Source organism: Clupea harengus, chromosome 4 (genome assembly GCF_900700415.2).
Source record: "Clupea harengus chromosome 4, Ch_v2.0.2, whole genome shotgun sequence".
Taxonomy (NCBI): Eukaryota; Metazoa; Chordata; class Actinopteri; order Clupeiformes; family Clupeidae; genus Clupea; species Clupea harengus.
Window position 1 is genome coordinate 4396899 of NC_045155.1, and position 16167 is coordinate 4413065.

General features: G+C 42.0%; 3 protein-coding genes across 4 annotated transcripts; all 3 read left to right on the top strand.

Annotated features, from left to right (window-relative positions):
• The first annotated feature begins 639 nt into the window (after positions 1 to 639).
• Positions 640 to 9593, top strand: mylk2 (myosin light chain kinase 2). Its single transcript, XM_031565854.2, has 17 exons — positions 640 to 1292; positions 1750 to 1847; positions 1975 to 2062; positions 2226 to 2505; positions 2621 to 2731; positions 3924 to 4126; positions 4281 to 4404; positions 4578 to 4792; positions 5216 to 5321; positions 6204 to 6297; positions 6523 to 6632; positions 6770 to 6911; positions 7014 to 7084; positions 7899 to 8027; positions 8528 to 8680; positions 8824 to 8956; positions 9054 to 9593. Exons 1-17 carry the CDS (start codon positions 977 to 979, stop codon positions 9132 to 9134), a joined length of 2454 nt encoding a protein of 817 aa, XP_031421714.1. The 5' UTR covers positions 640 to 976; the 3' UTR covers positions 9135 to 9593.
• Positions 9594 to 9760: 167 nt separating this feature from the next.
• On the top strand, positions 9761 to 12872 carry si:ch211-148l7.4 (uncharacterized protein LOC563603 homolog). Of its 2 annotated transcripts, none has more exons than XM_012831009.3 (2): positions 9761 to 10044; positions 10796 to 12872. In XM_012831009.3, exon 2 carries the CDS (start codon positions 10857 to 10859, stop codon positions 12414 to 12416), a length of 1560 nt encoding a protein of 519 aa, XP_012686463.1. In that variant the 5' UTR covers positions 9761 to 10044; positions 10796 to 10856; the 3' UTR covers positions 12417 to 12872. The 2 variants fall into 2 exon arrangements, with proteins under 2 accessions (XP_012686463.1, XP_012686464.1); XM_012831010.3 differs by having other exon boundaries at positions 10837 to 12872.
• Positions 12873 to 13661: 789 nt separating this feature from the next.
• Positions 13662 to 15308, top strand: snrpg (small nuclear ribonucleoprotein polypeptide G). The gene is made up of 4 exons (XM_012830981.3): positions 13662 to 13797; positions 14227 to 14249; positions 14602 to 14726; positions 15065 to 15308. The coding sequence occupies exons 1-4, from the start codon at positions 13766 to 13768 to the stop codon at positions 15113 to 15115; spliced, it is 231 nt and encodes a 76-aa protein (XP_012686435.1). The 5' UTR covers positions 13662 to 13765; the 3' UTR covers positions 15116 to 15308.
• The last annotated feature ends 859 nt before the right edge of the window (positions 15309 to 16167 follow it).

A 16167-nucleotide genomic window follows, 5' to 3' on the forward strand; every position in this document is an offset into this window, starting at 1 on the left:
TCAACCTAAGCATATTAGGGCATATTAAGAAGGCTTTTTACAGTAATACGGAGTTCTGTTCCAAAACTAGCAAGCTACCTACCTAAAGGGCATGCAAGAACCCTTGCAAACACCACCAACAGCCCACCTGACACTGATTGAAGCTTGCCAACACATTAACTGGTGTCTTTTGGCAGTATAGCTGCCAATGTCATGCGTGTGAAAGCTTTTCTTCCATTTTTGCAGGGTGTTCCAGCCCGGTACACGGAACTACATAGGGCGTATCCTGGATGGCTAGTGGGGAGGACACAGGTGTTTATCTGTCCTTCAAATGAACATATATCAAAATTAATTTGAGAATGGTATCTAAACTAGTTGCCTATAAAACCTTACCTCAAGAAGTGTCAAATGGTTGCACAGTGTTTAAGGAAAGAGAAATGAGAGGGGCATCTCACTGAATCAATTATAGTATGAAAAACATGCTTTACAGGTCATTATGAATTATTATTTGTGTGTGGTTGTGCATGGTTTACATTGGAAAAATGACACATCCTGTCAGAAGCTTCCACTGCCTGCTTAACATACTTTTGTTATCAGTTACTATTCAAGACTTCAGACCCTTGCCAGTCCCTCCACCCCACCCCTCTTTCAGGGTTGCCTATTTCTGGTGCACTGGCCACTGCACTGGCAGATAAAGGTGGAATCTAAGCTTGACTGTTCCTGTTCAGTCCAGAGAGGACATATGCAGTTCATTCTCTGTGCCCAGGCCTTTGCTATGAAGAAAAGGTTGATCTTTTCCTCTGGCTGCTCACCAGTATCCGGTATGGAATCCAAACATTTAATGGTTGTCTTTGGATGGCAGGACTTAATTTATTTCCATGAGATTTCATGTTAAACTTAAGTGCGTGCTTCGAGCATCATTTTAAACTAGTTTGTACTGATCCAACTTTAATATACAAGCGGAAAATCAACCCTGCAACAGGCTTAAACCGTCTCGATGGATAAGAAGCAGCCCGCTGCTCCTGCATATCCATGGCGGTGTGCAACTGCAGGAGTAATGGGCTCAGGGCGGTGTACAGCCACCCAGCCAGCTGACTCAGGAAACCTGAAGACTCGGGTGAATAATATGGAGGGTAAACCCAATGAGCCGTTGTCTCAGCCAAGCGGGCCCTGTGTTATGTGCATGACATGCAGCAAACACACAAACCAGCAAGAGGCCATGGCCAGCATGCTCTCTACTCAAGCTAGAGTCCTAGACTCACTTCAGAAGAATGTTCTGGAGATTCAGAGGACCTTGGAGAGTCTAATGCGAGGTGAGCATGACCAGGATATTGAATTAGGGTAGATTTTGTATTACATGTTATACTTTGCACCATTGCCTGTGAGATTGCCATATTAATTTGTCACATTTATATTCTTACGCCTTTCTGTATTAAATGAGATTTTGTGATGCTGGAATTGATGAAATGTCATGTTGTCTTTATGAACACAATTTCAGTTTGTATTGAATATATAAGCACTTTTTTATGTAATGAATGTCGAGGATCTGGATTTGCAAACCATGAACTGGTTAAATTAATTCTGCCTTGGAGGATAATTCTGTGATAGACTTGGATGTACAAACCAACTAATTCTGGCATGGATGTCTTGTGGTGAATATCTCCATTTTAGACATTAGACATTTTGATATTGTGCAATATTGTATCGTAATCATTATTAAACTTGTTTATCTGTAAATATACACCATTTTTCATTCATGTCAAATTGAAGGCATGGAGGAGAGGGGCTTGCAGACTATTACCGAAAAATTGTCTTTACCTGTGGGGCTCCAACAAAGGAGAAAGTCACTTCCAATGAGGATGTTGGTGGTGAGTGGAGAGCAGTGATTATATGTGTTTGTTGTGTGTGAAAGGATATTTTTTTATGAGCATGTGGCTGCCAAATTTAGCCAGTGACTAATGATATAATGATTCTCTTGTGTAAAATGTATTTCAGGATGAAGTTTATGTGCAGCTTGATGCCAACACACATGAACAGAGTGTCTTGACTGGCCCTCTTAGGGATATTGATTCTAACAGTCCAGGTACTTTTTAAGATAAACCAAAGTTGTCTGTTTTTAACTATTGATCCCTCAGTGGAAACCTACTGGAATGCAATAAACATAACTAAAGGTAACATTACATAGCAGGTGGAGAATGATAATGATGGTGATGAAGTCCTGTAGAACTTTGCTGTCTTTCTTGCAGACATAAGTGGTCATAAGGAAGCAAAAATGGCTGCTGTGCCCAAGACAAAACAGGAGAGAGGACTTCAGTCACCAGACAGAAGTGTTGTAACAGTTGTCTCTGTGAAGCAAATTGGGCCTTCCACCTCATGTCTGCAGGCCAGCCTAATGTCAAAGAATGCAATTTCAGAAGGAAGAACCGTCACAACAACATCTACATTAAAGACAACAGTGGCCAGTTCTTCACGACCCATAGACTGCCCTGGTGCCAAACAGCAGAGCGCTTCAGTGTCTCCAGGCAGGTCAGTGATTCACTTACAAGGCACATGAAGCAAACTTTCTAAGCGATCACAGTTCACTTTCAGTTTGAATATAAATGTATGTTTAATATTTGATTTACCATCCTGTTTGATGCAGCTCTGAAACAAAACCTGGGCTGGCCACCAAGGATTCACCACGCCAGCCACAGACGGGTAGTGTGGGGGCCGGGACAGAGACTACTGCAGCGAAGGCTGATCTGGGTCAGAGGTCAGGCACTCTTCAGTATGCATATCTAACTGTCATTGTGTTTGAGGGTTAATGTAGGAAGGGGATGAAAATGAAACATCAACATAAAATTGATTAAACATCATTAAACATCAGGTGTCACGTTACAAGCAGTCAGATTACGTCTGGATCCAGCTATTTGGTTCAGCTACAGTTCTCAAAAACAAAATCGAACCTGTTGCCAAATGGGTAGAGACACACCAAGCCAACTGGTTGTAGTGAAGAACGACAGTTTATTTGCCTCCTATGTCTTCCATTAAAATAAGGACGGCAAGCATCACAGCCAGCAGTCAATAAGCAAATAGATTCTGCACTCATGTGAAATGAATGAACTCTCCATACTTGGTAGGCAGCAGTAGGCTTCTGTGTAAGCGAGTGCAAGCGAGTCTACAATGTGGCACATACTCAGGATCCCTCTTTGGCTCCTCCCACAAAACCAAAACACAACGGAAAAACATTATGCAATTATGTAGTGGCTTCACCACTCCTGTGTAAAGACCTTGGGCTGCCCCATTGTGAGTAGTCAACTAGCTAGTGTCTTACTATCTAAGTACCTAACTAAGTAGCTTGCTCAGTATGTTCATGCAAAGAATTAGAAGGACCTATGCCTGTGGTCTATGCATGTTGAATAACACCATTCAGAGAGAAGAATCCATTGAATGAACAACCCTTCAGCATGCCCAAGAAACCAAAATGCATGGGGCATATGACAAACAGTCATATACATTTTAATACCACATTTCCTGCATCCTACTAGTGTTGGCCATCTTGTGTTGGCCTTTTTCTGTGGGGTTCAGTTGAGCTGAACAGACCTAATCTGTTTCAATTGTTTGGCTTAACTTTCCTCATGTAACAGTGGTCAGCAGTGTGTAATGCCTCAACAGATGTGGTGCAGTCAGATGCAAGCACCATAAGGTTTTAGCCTCTTTGCTAGCATGCCTGCGTTCTGTATTTGTGGGAAATAGTCTAGAGTGGGATTATCCTATCAATACAGGTTCCAGTCACAGACATTTGAGTTTTTGTTTTATGATAATTCTCGAGGCATGATTTGGTGAGGAATGTTTGGGACAGTAAGTTCATTTACTTTACAAACTCACTTGGCGTTGACCCTTTGTCATATTTCAATTGAGGAAACTTTGTCATTGATGAAGGAAGGGTTTTTTGTTCTTCACAGCATACTGCAAAGTTCAAAGCCAGCACCGGAGCCTGCTGCTAAATTCCCACCCCCTCCGATGAAGATGAGAGACCCATGCACTGGGAAACCTGTTGCAGCTCCAGCTAATGAAGACACCAGCGTGGGCAAACAGATCAAAGTTAGCCCTGCCCAACCCACAATCGGTGTCAAGTCACCCCCTAAAACCTTCGCAAAAGGGACAGGTAAATTACCACATCCGCATATCGCGTAAATTCTTTTATCTCCGTCCTTGCATAACTCGTTGACTTTTGTTCATGCTGGTTTGTGAGTACAGCATGTTGGATGAGGTGCGTATGGTAAACCATATTTATTTCATTGTCTTGGTTATGCTGACAGAAAAAGAGACAGTGTCTCCGTTGAGTCTTGCTCCTCCCAAGGAAACACATCTGGCTGTTCCGTCATTAACAACAGATGTGTCGTCCCTCAGACATGTACAAAGCTGTCCAGAATCCTTGCAAAGGTTTGGAAATTTCATACAAGGACCCATGCCGATTCTCATAAATGTACAGGCTGTTATATGGGAGGCAGCAGATTAAAATCATGAATTTGTTTCAAAATATGCAACAGTTTAATTTTAAGTGTTAGACGTTTTTGTCTTTTTAGATTGAATTTTGAGAGTTGCACTGATTGTAGATTACAGAGTTTGCCACCAAAAGCTGACCCTGTGCCCAATAAGCTGCCACTGCTGCTGAAGACTATTTCTACAGCAACAGCTGCAGGAGCTGTCTGCACTCCTGCAGCTAAAGTCCCAGCCAGTGGCATACAGATCAGAGTGAGTCCAGCTGTTGACGAAAAGACCACCGCAACAAGAACTCTATCACCCCCCAAAACAGCACTGAAAGTCATAGGTAAGTGTATATCTGAGTAAGCTAAGTAAGTAATGCTGATTGCAGTGGTGTGTGTTAGTCAGAAGCTGGCTGCGTATGACTTGTGTGCATGGTTACAATGTTGATTGATGTGGAGTGACAGTCAGGCAATGTCTGTTTGGTTTGACCTGATGCGAAGTATCTGGAGCACTATAATCCTTTTTCCTTTCGTTACCTATACCCCCCCCCCCTGCCCTTTACCGGCACCTGTTCATCCACTGGCCCAACATGGAATGTATTTTAAGTATAAATATCATCACAGGCGTGATGTTATGTCTGTGGTCATTAAAGGCCTGTTTTAATTTGGAAGGGCCTTGTAAACAACAATTATCACTTAATAACAGACTACTTTATAAGTACTAGGTTATTAAATCACAAACATTTTGTCTCCCCTTTGCCATGAAGATGATATTCCTCCTCAGCCTGCCCCCTTCTCCCACCGGTTTGTTGCTTTGAAACTCAGTCCTCCATTTGAGTACTTCTCTGTCCACACCAAAGAAGTCCTGGGCGGGTACGTTTAATACTCCCTTTTCTAAATATCCACTTCATATTCTTATTTTGGCGCACATTTCCCTATGCCTTCTAACTGCTTTAGGCAAACAATTCAGAATGGCCTACCAAGAGAGCACAGTGGACCATCTCATAGATGTTGCTCACAAAGCTGGAAACGTAGTGACCTAGCTGCTTAGTCATTGGGTTTTAAGTGATGTAAATCAGAGGAATATATACACTTGAAAACTTGCATGAATAAGCTTTCAATGGTGCACTATCATTCAGCATTGTACCCCAGCAATAAACAGCATAATGTAACAAGATGATACTACATGTTGAGTGTACTAAACGTCAACCAAAAGCACTCTGTGCTTAGGTGGTTGGGTTTGGATATTGGTGAGCACACGCCTTGTGCTCAAAATAAGCAATCCTACATACAGTGTGTTCAGGGCTTTTTGCAGGCAGACAAAACTCTACCTCAGACAGACAATGTGCATTTTGGCAGTGAGTGGCCAGTCCTTTCCCCTACCTCATGATGACTTTGGTGTAGAAGTAGCATAGCAGGGAAACCTAGGAGACACCATTTTCTGGAAACATGCACTTCAAATAATGGGTACGTTCCAACAGCCAGTACCCACACTGCCCACATATTGAAAATCGTTGACAACTCCTCGGAATAGTTGTGTAGCATCTCTCAGTTTGCATAACCTGTACTAAAATTCATCTCAAACTCAAAAGAAGAGGATTTTTTATACCTTTCATTAGAAAGGAAAGTTAGTGTTATTGCGTGTATTTTGTGACTTTGCTATTGGCCATATTAGTTGTGGCTTTGTTATTAGCCACAACATAATCATGTGCAGATGTATACGTTAATTGCAAAAAATGCATTGTGCCGTTACAGTGGACGATTTGGCAAAGTGCATAAATGTACAGAAAATGCCACTGGCCTGAGGCTAGCCGCCAAGATCATCAGCACACGAACTGCCAAAGAAAAGGTGCCGTAACCTTACACTAAACACACTGCTGTGAAAGTGCATTGCCAGTTGTGCCTGTTATATTTATATACAGTTACATACAGTCATTGGGTTGAGGGGCTGGGAAAGCTGCTTTAGATTTTAATTGTTTTACACTTGAACATAGGCAAACTGAACTAATGTAAAATTAGTTCTGCTAAGTTCTGTCAAGGTGACTTGTTTAATTGTGTCCTGTTCATTTGACAGGAAATGGCTATGAATGAGATGCAAGTGATGAACCAGCTAAGTCATGCTAACATCCTACAGTTGTATGCAGCGTTTGAGGTTAAAAACCAGGTCATCCTCATAGTTGAATAGTGAGTAGGTCCATTCTCTATCACTGGAAATGGTCATGGCTAGCCTCCTCTTACTGTCATATGTCATAATATGTCATATTCTTTTTTTTGGGTTCATCTTGTGGTCATTACACGTGACGTTTGTGGTCATCTCTCAGTGTTGAGGGTGGGGAATTGTTTGAGAGGATTGTGGATGAGAGTTCACCGCTGACTGAGGTGGATGCAATGGTGTTTGTGAGACAAATCTGTGAAGGTGTCCAATACATGCATCAGATGTATGTTCTCCACCTTGACCTCAAGGTGAGATGTGTTTTATACTTGTATTACATTGCCTTACTACTTGTCTTTCTCAATGCTTTGTGTCATTGTCTAAACTGATGGCATCCTTTCTGACGCTTATAGCCAGAGAATATCCTTTGTGTGAATCGCACGGGTCATCAAGTGAAGATTATTGACTTTGGGCTGGCCAGGAGGTATGTACTGAGTTTGTGCTTCTATCATCTCCTTCTCATCATGTCTTAGTTAAATTGTGCTGGCAGGCATAGAAACACATTTTATAAATCTTCAAAATAATTTGGATGACATCATAAAAGCTAGGTACTAATAAAAACATTTGTACCTTAAAGTAACATTATGTAACAATTCTACCTTAAAATAACAGCTTGAAAAAAATTGTGCCGCTACAATTACTTTTAGTATGGAGAATGGCTTCTCCGCCATGGCCATCGGGGGTCTGTAGGGAAATTACTGCGCTCTGTAGGATTTCTGGAGCCGCCCGGTCCTTTGTGTCTGAGCATGCGCGACTAGGATCGGGGAGTGACACTAGGTTTAGCCGCTAGGGGGAGCTCCAAGCCAAAAACTGATTACTGCTGCTTTAAGAACACAAAAACATGCAAAACATCCCCTTAAATATGACAGAGAGAGAGGGAAATAAGGCTTATTTGGCACAAGCATTCTTGTATAGTGCCAGCGTCCAAAGGAAGGTGTGTCCTCTTTCTCATGGCCTTAAACACTCCACATCACTTGCTAACTGGTAGTGCAAGAATGACTTTACACATTCCCCAACCTCCACATGCCTCTGGAACAAACAAAAAAACAATAACTAAGAATGAACACTAGATAAAGTTTATTTCAACATTTTTTCTTCTCGCTCAAGCAACATCACGTCTCCTGATTCTTCAGAATACATTGCACTGGGTCATTTGAAGTTGTATCAGAGGTTAACTGCTCCATAGCGGTTGAGATGGCAGGCTGTTTTCTCCTTTGCTTCTTCACCTTTTGCACTAGGTACAAGCCTCGGGAGAAGCTCCGTGTATCATTTGGGACACCGGAATTTCTGGCCCCAGAGGTCGTGAACTTTGATTTCGTCTCCTTTCCCACAGATATGTGGACTCTAGGAGTTATCACCTACATGCTGTGAGTCCCATCATTGGGATATGCCAGATCGAGTGGCATATTTGATCACAATTAATTAATTTTATTAATTTTATTCACAATATGTTAGGATCCCATTAATGCAGTGTATATACTGTATACACAGTGTAATTCTCTCAACCTGTTTCAGACATATCATTTAAGAACTAAAGATGCTTTGCATAGTCCTTCTCTTGGAGTGTTACACAATTGCCCATGTCCTTTTATAGTTCATAGGGACGTGTACTGCTATGTACACATTCACCAAGACAACGTGACATTGATATGTGCTACACCCTGCTATCTGGTAAAGTATAAAAAAAACAAGCAAACAAAATTAGATAATTTTAGGAAGAGAAATATGATATGAAAGAGTTTCTTCCGCTAGATCCTCCAACTTGCCCACATAATAATCTGATATCGAAAAGTGCTCGGATAAACTTTCCCTGTGGCAACATATTTACCATCCTGGTAACCTTTACTGTACCTCTCTCCCTCAATAGTGTCAGTGGTCTGTCCCCTTTCCTGGGTGATGATGACACACAGACCCTTAACAATGTGGTCATGGCCAACTGGTACTTTGATGAGGATGCGTTTGAGCACATTTCCGCAGAAGCGAAAGACTTCATATCCAACCTACTCATCAAAGAGAGAAGGTGACTGTTTTGCTGAAGAATGTTGTGGCCATATTTTGGTGTTATATATTTGTGCAGTAAAATGAAAAAAGTGCATCTCTGAATAAGGCAATCGTATTGTGATGTGTATTTAAGGCATGCGACTTTGTGTTAATTGTGTGCAGCGGGCGATTCAGTGCGGCCTCGTGTCTCAAACACCCATGGCTCAACAACATTTCAGAGAAAGCAAAGTGCAGCAACATTGTTCTGAAGTCGCAAGTTTTGTTGAAGAAATACATGGCCAGAAGGATGTGGAAGGTCTTGCGCTGCCATACGCATACACTGGAATAAGAATAAATCAAATCACATTCATATTTTTAATGAAACCATAATGTCTGTATGTTTTCTTCCACAGAAAAACTACATAGCTATTGCAGCAGCCAACAGGTTTAAGAAGATTGCCAGTTCAGGATCTCTAACATCCCTAGGGATCTGATTTCACCCTGATATGTTTCATGAAGATTGCACTTTTGAGTGGAGGCACGCAGTGAAGGCCTAAGTCCCTTCTGGTTTTTTTCTGCAGTCATTGTCAAGAACAAGTGGCAGTTATTTTAAGAATATTTCTAGGCCTAGAAAAGTATGCATGTTGTGATAATTTTAGTAGTCAGGTAATAGTACTCATAGTGTTTGAAAAGATAGCCGATGTGTCAATCATTTTTATCTTTCATATCGTTTTTCGGTAGGCCCAGTTTTACAACAAATGGTGTTCAATGTATATGTCCAAAATATAAAAAGCAAATTCCTGTTGTAATGTATTTTCTTAATACCCTCAACAGCTCCCTATGTTAACAATTATGCATTGTAACTATTTTTTGTTTCTTTATGATTTTGTGAATTTTCTGGGTGTTACTGTTGTCAATCAGTAAGCTAATCAATAAATACCTTTGTGCCTCTATTACGTGTATTAAAAAGTCCATTTTTATTAGTAGCCTTTCCTTCAAACATGATAGATGAACAGGGCACATAATCCCTGAGAATATTAGAAAAGACCTTGACCTGGATGGATGCTTCCAGAATTACATAATTGTTAACGAAGCATTTGTTTTTCGGTACAACATACTCTCCATACTCCTTTAAAAGATTCGAGCAGCCAAACATAGGCCTTCTGGTTAATGTAGTTCCTTTTGTGGCTGCTGGAACTTGCCGTGTAGATACACATGCGTGCGAAGCATCCTCTTGAAACTGAAACCAAGTGGTACATGCAATACACATACTAAACCATTCAAAACTGCTAAGTTTTGAGTTGGTTTCAGCCGGTGTGTGCCCAATACCGACATGCAGTGATCAGTTTCATGGTTCTGTTTGAGATTTGTGCACCTCTGCTTCCGAAGTGTTTTCTTCCACTGGTGAGTTGTACGCTCCTCATGTTTGTAGTTCGCAGGTTAGCGTTAAAGCTAGCTAGCTGGCTAATGTTATCTTGTTAGCTACTTGTTGCTATAAGTAGGCTAACATTATGTTGAAATGTAACATTGACACTAGCCTTTTCAAACACTTGACTTGGCTCAAGGCTCCAAAACAAAACTACGTGCACAGTCGTTCAGCGTCCCTTGCACAAACTGCGAGCGTAGTTTGGGCACTTTCGTATGTCAATTGAGGTTCATCACACTTGTTTCCCTCTCTACTCAGGTAAAATACCTAGCGTTCAAAATACAATCGAGGTGGTCTTTACCATTGGTATCTCCAGAGCTTCTCGCATAATGATGCGGTAGCGTTGTATAAAAGGCCTCAACACTAGTTATGAAGAAAATTCAAAAAATATGTGTCCATAGTGTTGGTATAATTTCTGTGCGTTTTTATTCGTGTGTTTCTAATGCGTTTGGTTACATTTCTCACGGCTTCAGTAAACATAAACAAATGCAACAAATTACCTGAAATTATGCATGTAAAGCAGAGGAATATTCATAGATCCTTCCTTTGAATCTTTAGGTACGTCATTTTAGTTTAAGAACACTTTTATTTACAAATTGTGGGCTACCTTTTAAGCTTGAAAGAGAGAGATGAAGAAAGTAGACTTTGCAGTGTGGCTCAGGTAGCCTATTGTTAATGACTGTTAAAGCTGTCACCTTTTAAACAGAAACGATGTTATTTTTCTTCCAGCATTGCTCGGGCAGTGACTTTGTCCTTGTTGTAATCACCAGATGCAGTTTGTTGATCAAGGATGGATGTGGCTTCTCACAACTGGGATGCAGACCAAGATTCAGAGGACTTTGTGAGGAACAGGCAGGCAGGAGATGCTTTTTCCAAGCTGGCTGAACTGATGGCTCAAGCTGAGCAAAAGCAGGATGGTCACAATCCAAAGTCTCTCCAGTCAGGTTTATCCACATGTGAAGAGTGTCACCAGGACTTCCCAGATTTGGCAGGACTTGCTCGCCACCAACAGAAACTGCATGCCCTGCGGAAGCCTCATCGCTGCAAAGCATGTGGCCAAGAGTTTGCTCTCCTCTCTACCCTTCAGTTGCACAAGTGCCCCAGCTCTTCCTCAGTCTGCCAGCTGTGCCATGGGAAAGCCCAACGTGGCGCCCCTTGTTCCGCGTGCTCTTCTGAGCTGTCAGACCCTAAGGGTCTGCAGGAGCAGTCCCACCTCTACCAACACCGCCATCACCATGACAACAGCCCCTATGCGTGTGCTCCCTGTGGTCGTGCTTTCAGCCACAAACAGGAGTTACTTTACCACCAGCAGGCAGGTGGATGTCAGCCTGCTCCGCTTAGTCCCAAGGCTCCCAAACCCTCCACTGTCCTATCATCTTTCACTCCTGTCCCTACACCAACACCCTCATATGCTTCTCTTCCCCCATCTCCCCCCAGGCCGGGAGTGTGCCAGTTTTGTCCAAGGGTTTTCCGCTCAGCCGCAGGACTGGCTAACCATCAGCGTTTCTGGCATCCAAGCCAGTGGGCAAAGAATCCAACTAAACGTTCACAAAAATCTGCAGGGAAAATGAACGGTAAAACTTTGGAGAAAATGCCATATTCAGAATGTAAAAATGCTTCAGACTCAGCAAAGAAAAGCGATGCGATCCAAAAGAAGGGCCAGCTGTTCCCCTGTCGCTCCTGTGACCGGGTGTTCTCCCAGACCGCCATGCTGCATCAGCACAGGAAAGAGGTACACCGGCGAGAGAAGAGACCCTGGCGGGAGCACAGACCATCAGCTAAAAGCACAAGACAGAGGAAGAAAGGTGAAACTTACCCATGCCTCATCTGTGGCAAAGTGTTCCTCCACCACCTGACGCGTTGGGCACATCTTCGCACCCACAGCGCCCAACAGCAGAGCCAGATGCGAAAGGTTGCTAAAGGAGTGAAGCCATCAAAGCCCACCAAGGAAACAAAGGCAGCTGAAAAGAATCCCGCCAGAAAAACCAAAAAGACTAAATGCAGCTCCACATCAAAAGCAGGAAAAGTAGACACAAAGAAACAAAGGAGAAAGAGAGAGAACCTAGAGGAAGATGGTGAGTTCCCGTGCCCATCCTGTCTTGAGGTTTTCAGCTCTCCAGCTGCTCTCTGCAAGCATGAGGAGGTTCATCAGCCAGCAGAAATCGTCAATAATTGCAGTATTTGCAATGAAGGAATGCCCCCCATTGAAGGAAGAGCCACTATGCCTGAGCTATTATACCATTGTGTGCCATGCAGGGAGGCTTTTTTCTCTCTGAACAGCTTTTTGCAGCACTGCCAGATGCACCTTCCTAGTGATGATAATGGTGAAGGATGTGACAGTGATGACTGACTAAGTTTATTAAGGGTTTTTGTGAAGCCATCTCTCTCCTACCCGTCAGTGTTGTTCCTGGGCTATATACTTTAACTCATGGTGATGGTACTGAATACATGATAATGGTGAAGTGATGTATTGATGAGTTTATATGATGGTTCTAAAGGATAGTTATCACCAGCAACAGAAAGGTGTGGCAGTGTTTGCTAGAATAAAATAAATTGCGTTGTGTAACTGTTGATTTTTTTTTTCTTCCTCGGTCAGTTTACATTTTTTAATAGGTCTAAATATTTTTTAAGAAGACCTTCACCTGAGCCTTACATTGAACCAAACTGTGCTTAAAATGATTTTATCAATGAGAGATGGGGTTGATGTTATGCATCAAGTGTAATGGACACTGTGATTCTTGTTTTGTACAAAAAGATGGTCATAGATAAAAGCCAAATGGTAGAACATTAAAATGAATTATCTCAAGCTTTTTGTATTTTGGATATATGTTTGCTTTAGAATTATATTTTCAGTGTGCAAGGTTTCATATTAATGAACATCATATTTAACATCGTAAGGCATCAAACTGCTGTGTGACAAGTTTATGCAAGGTGTAGTGAGGGGAGAGCGTGGTCACCCAACCCAGAACCGAACCCGGGTCTACAGGGTGCCAAACATGCACTCTGACCGCAACGCCAAAGAGCCAGGCTCAATGGCATGGCAGTCAGAGCACATACTCATCTGTAGTGACGATCACATCACACTGCCCTCACCTTTGGGAATGGCACCCTTGTGCTTCACGCACACAGGCATTCTTGGCGCATCCACCAACTGTACTTCTCCCATCCAGAGAGCCCCACACACAAGTGCTTCACCCATCTATGGGGTCCGTCACACAGGGGTCAACCTACCTGGGGGTCCCTCACACAGTTTTACAGGCACAACACGTCTGGGACAATATTGTCTGGCTTATGTCCAACAAATACGATGGAAAGTTCATGAAATATAGTATATGCTGTGTGTTGTTTTGCTGTTGGTCCAGATGGCTTCTCCTGCTCTTTTGGTAAATAAGAATACAGTAGTTTAGAGAGAAGGACTTCCAGTTAGATTAGGGTGTAGTGGTAAATTCAAATCACTCAAGTTATCCCGCATGTCTCATGAAGAGGAGAGACATTATAGAGCTAAGGGCTTTAAAGCGAGGTGCACGGGTTGTATTAGAATTTCCACTCCTGCACTGCAGGCGGCGTCATGAATAAGAGCAAAGAAATAACCCTCCCCGCTCTTTGAATGTTCCGGTTAGCAGGACGGTCTTCCGGAAACTGCGACTTGCGTGGGATTACGATTTGAGAGCGTTTTGAGGTAGTAAGAACAGCGTGACAATGAGTAAAGCACATCCACCAGAGTTGAAAAAGTAAGTTTCCCCTTTGTTTAGTAACCATATTGACCCCATGCAATTATTTCAGTGTTTGCTGTGAAATGTTTTTTTGTTGTTGCGAGATTTGTAGCTAACCGGTGATGGCAAGATCCATAGAATGCTAATTTTCTAGCCTGCTAATTCATGTGTTTTACCAGTGTCTCTTGTTTACCGCATACAAAAGAACAAGGCCTTCTGGATGGAAATATGCTAGTAGCATTAAGGCATGCAGAAAATCCTTGTGCCAAGCTTGAAAATAATAACGCTATAATTTCAAGTCCCAGATTATAGATGTACGCTATCGAGTATATTCGAGTTTAGTCAGCATGTTAAATTGGGTGCTGATTGTTAGGTCACTTTCTATGTGGCGCAAATGCTGAAACTAACTTTCCTCCTCTCCCCCCCTTTTTTAAAAAATATTTTTAGGTTCATGGATAAGAAGCTTTCATGTGAGTATTGGATACGAATTACATTATGTTGAGTTGTTGGAAAGAACATTGTTAAAAAAAACTTTATGGAATGACATTAGCTTGTTGTGCATGGATGTAACTAAATATTTTATTTAGCTTGATCCACTTAGTTACATTCAGTAGTGGAAGTACTTCCCTTGAATTACAGAACACTGTAGCTACACCTTTTCTCACCATCTGCCACATAATGTTAGTTTTCCCCTCACTTTCAATCTAATTTCTAGTTGCCTTGGTGGCTTGCCTGCCATGATTTCATTACATGCAAGGTGACCTGTCCTTTTATAGTCTCAGCATTAATTACTTTGCGGGAATGATTTTTTTTCTTTTCTAGTAAAGCTTAATGGAGGGCGCCATGTTCAGGGCATCTTGCGTGGATTTGACCCGTTCATGAACTTGGTGGTGGATGACACTTTGGAAATGGCACCAGGGGGACAACAGAACAACATCGGCATGGTGGTACGTATCAGTTACTGGCCCATACAAATGTGAAGTCTGCTGTAAGGGTGTTCCTTCAAGATGGGTGGCTTTTGGACTGTGGGTTTCAACTGCTAAGTAAGCTGCCATGTATGTTGTACTAATGGTGTAGCATTGTTCATTCATCCATAATGAGAATCTCTCGATTTTAAGGATGCGTGTATATAAGTGTTGTTGCAATACTGTAATTTTCAACTGTTTTGCACAACCGTGGTGATATTCCTTTTAAATCTTTTTCTGCTGATTTCAGTTTAGTCTACATTCACAAGTTTACATGCACATACGGTTACTGATTATTAACAATCGCTTTCACCCAACAGGTAATCAGAGGAAACAGCATCATTATGTTGGAAGCGCTGGAAAGAGTATGATGGGTTTTGAGCGACGTTCCATCCGTGGCGATCTGTTTGTCTTTTTCTACATTTTATTTGAGATGACTACGTGTAAAGATTTGTTGTAGCGAAGTGCTATGAAAGCTGACTATGAGAAACATAATGGAAATGGGATTGATTTTTTTTTTTTGTAAGCTTATGTTTGAAAAAATAAAATGAAGTTGTTTTGAAATGTGTTTCATTATGTCAGTCATACACAGGATAGTTTTAAACATCACCAGCATTGTGCACTTTTTTTGTGTATCCATTTAGTGGCTGATGGAAGTGTTTTAACATCGGTTTACACCTGTGCACAGTTGTTACGATGTCTTGGTTGGCACTGTCAAGATGGTGTATACACCTTGTTCTTGTTTTCTTGTAAAGACTGCACGTTTTCCGAATTAACATGAACTTCCAGTTTTCGTATAATCTGCAAAGAGCTACAAAGGTGGTGTCGGTGTTCTTTAAGTTAGGTGTTTAAGCCAAACAAAAACACTGCTTCAAATGTCACCAAGGTCCCTACCTCTGCAGAGGCAGATTATTAAACCAATTGGTTTGCCATCACCTTGTCCAGAAAGAATAGAATAGACTTTATTTGTCATAGTGCATTAGATACACAACGAAATGTTCTTGTGCAACCACAAAAAAAAAAAAACACACTAAAGCACATTAAAGCATGCTTGCAACCCCACGCACTCACATAAATATATTTAAAAACATAAATAGGGAGATCAAGACATCATATATGGCACAGAGTGAAAGTGCAGTTGTGCTGGGTGGAGGGTAGGAGGGTTGTGTGGTTATTTAATTATGTGATGGCCCTGGGGATGAAACTGTTCTGCAGTCTGGAAGTGCGGGCTGTAGCGCCTGCCAGAGGAGCAGGGTGAAGAGATGGTTTGCGGGGTGAGTCTCATCCTGCAAAATCGTCCTACTTCACCCTGCTGATGGAGAGTATGAGCACAGTTTCTGAAGAAAAAAAACACAGTTGCAGACCTCCGTGAGGCTGGTCCCCCATGTCATCAGAAAATTAAACGTATTGTTCGTTTGTGCCG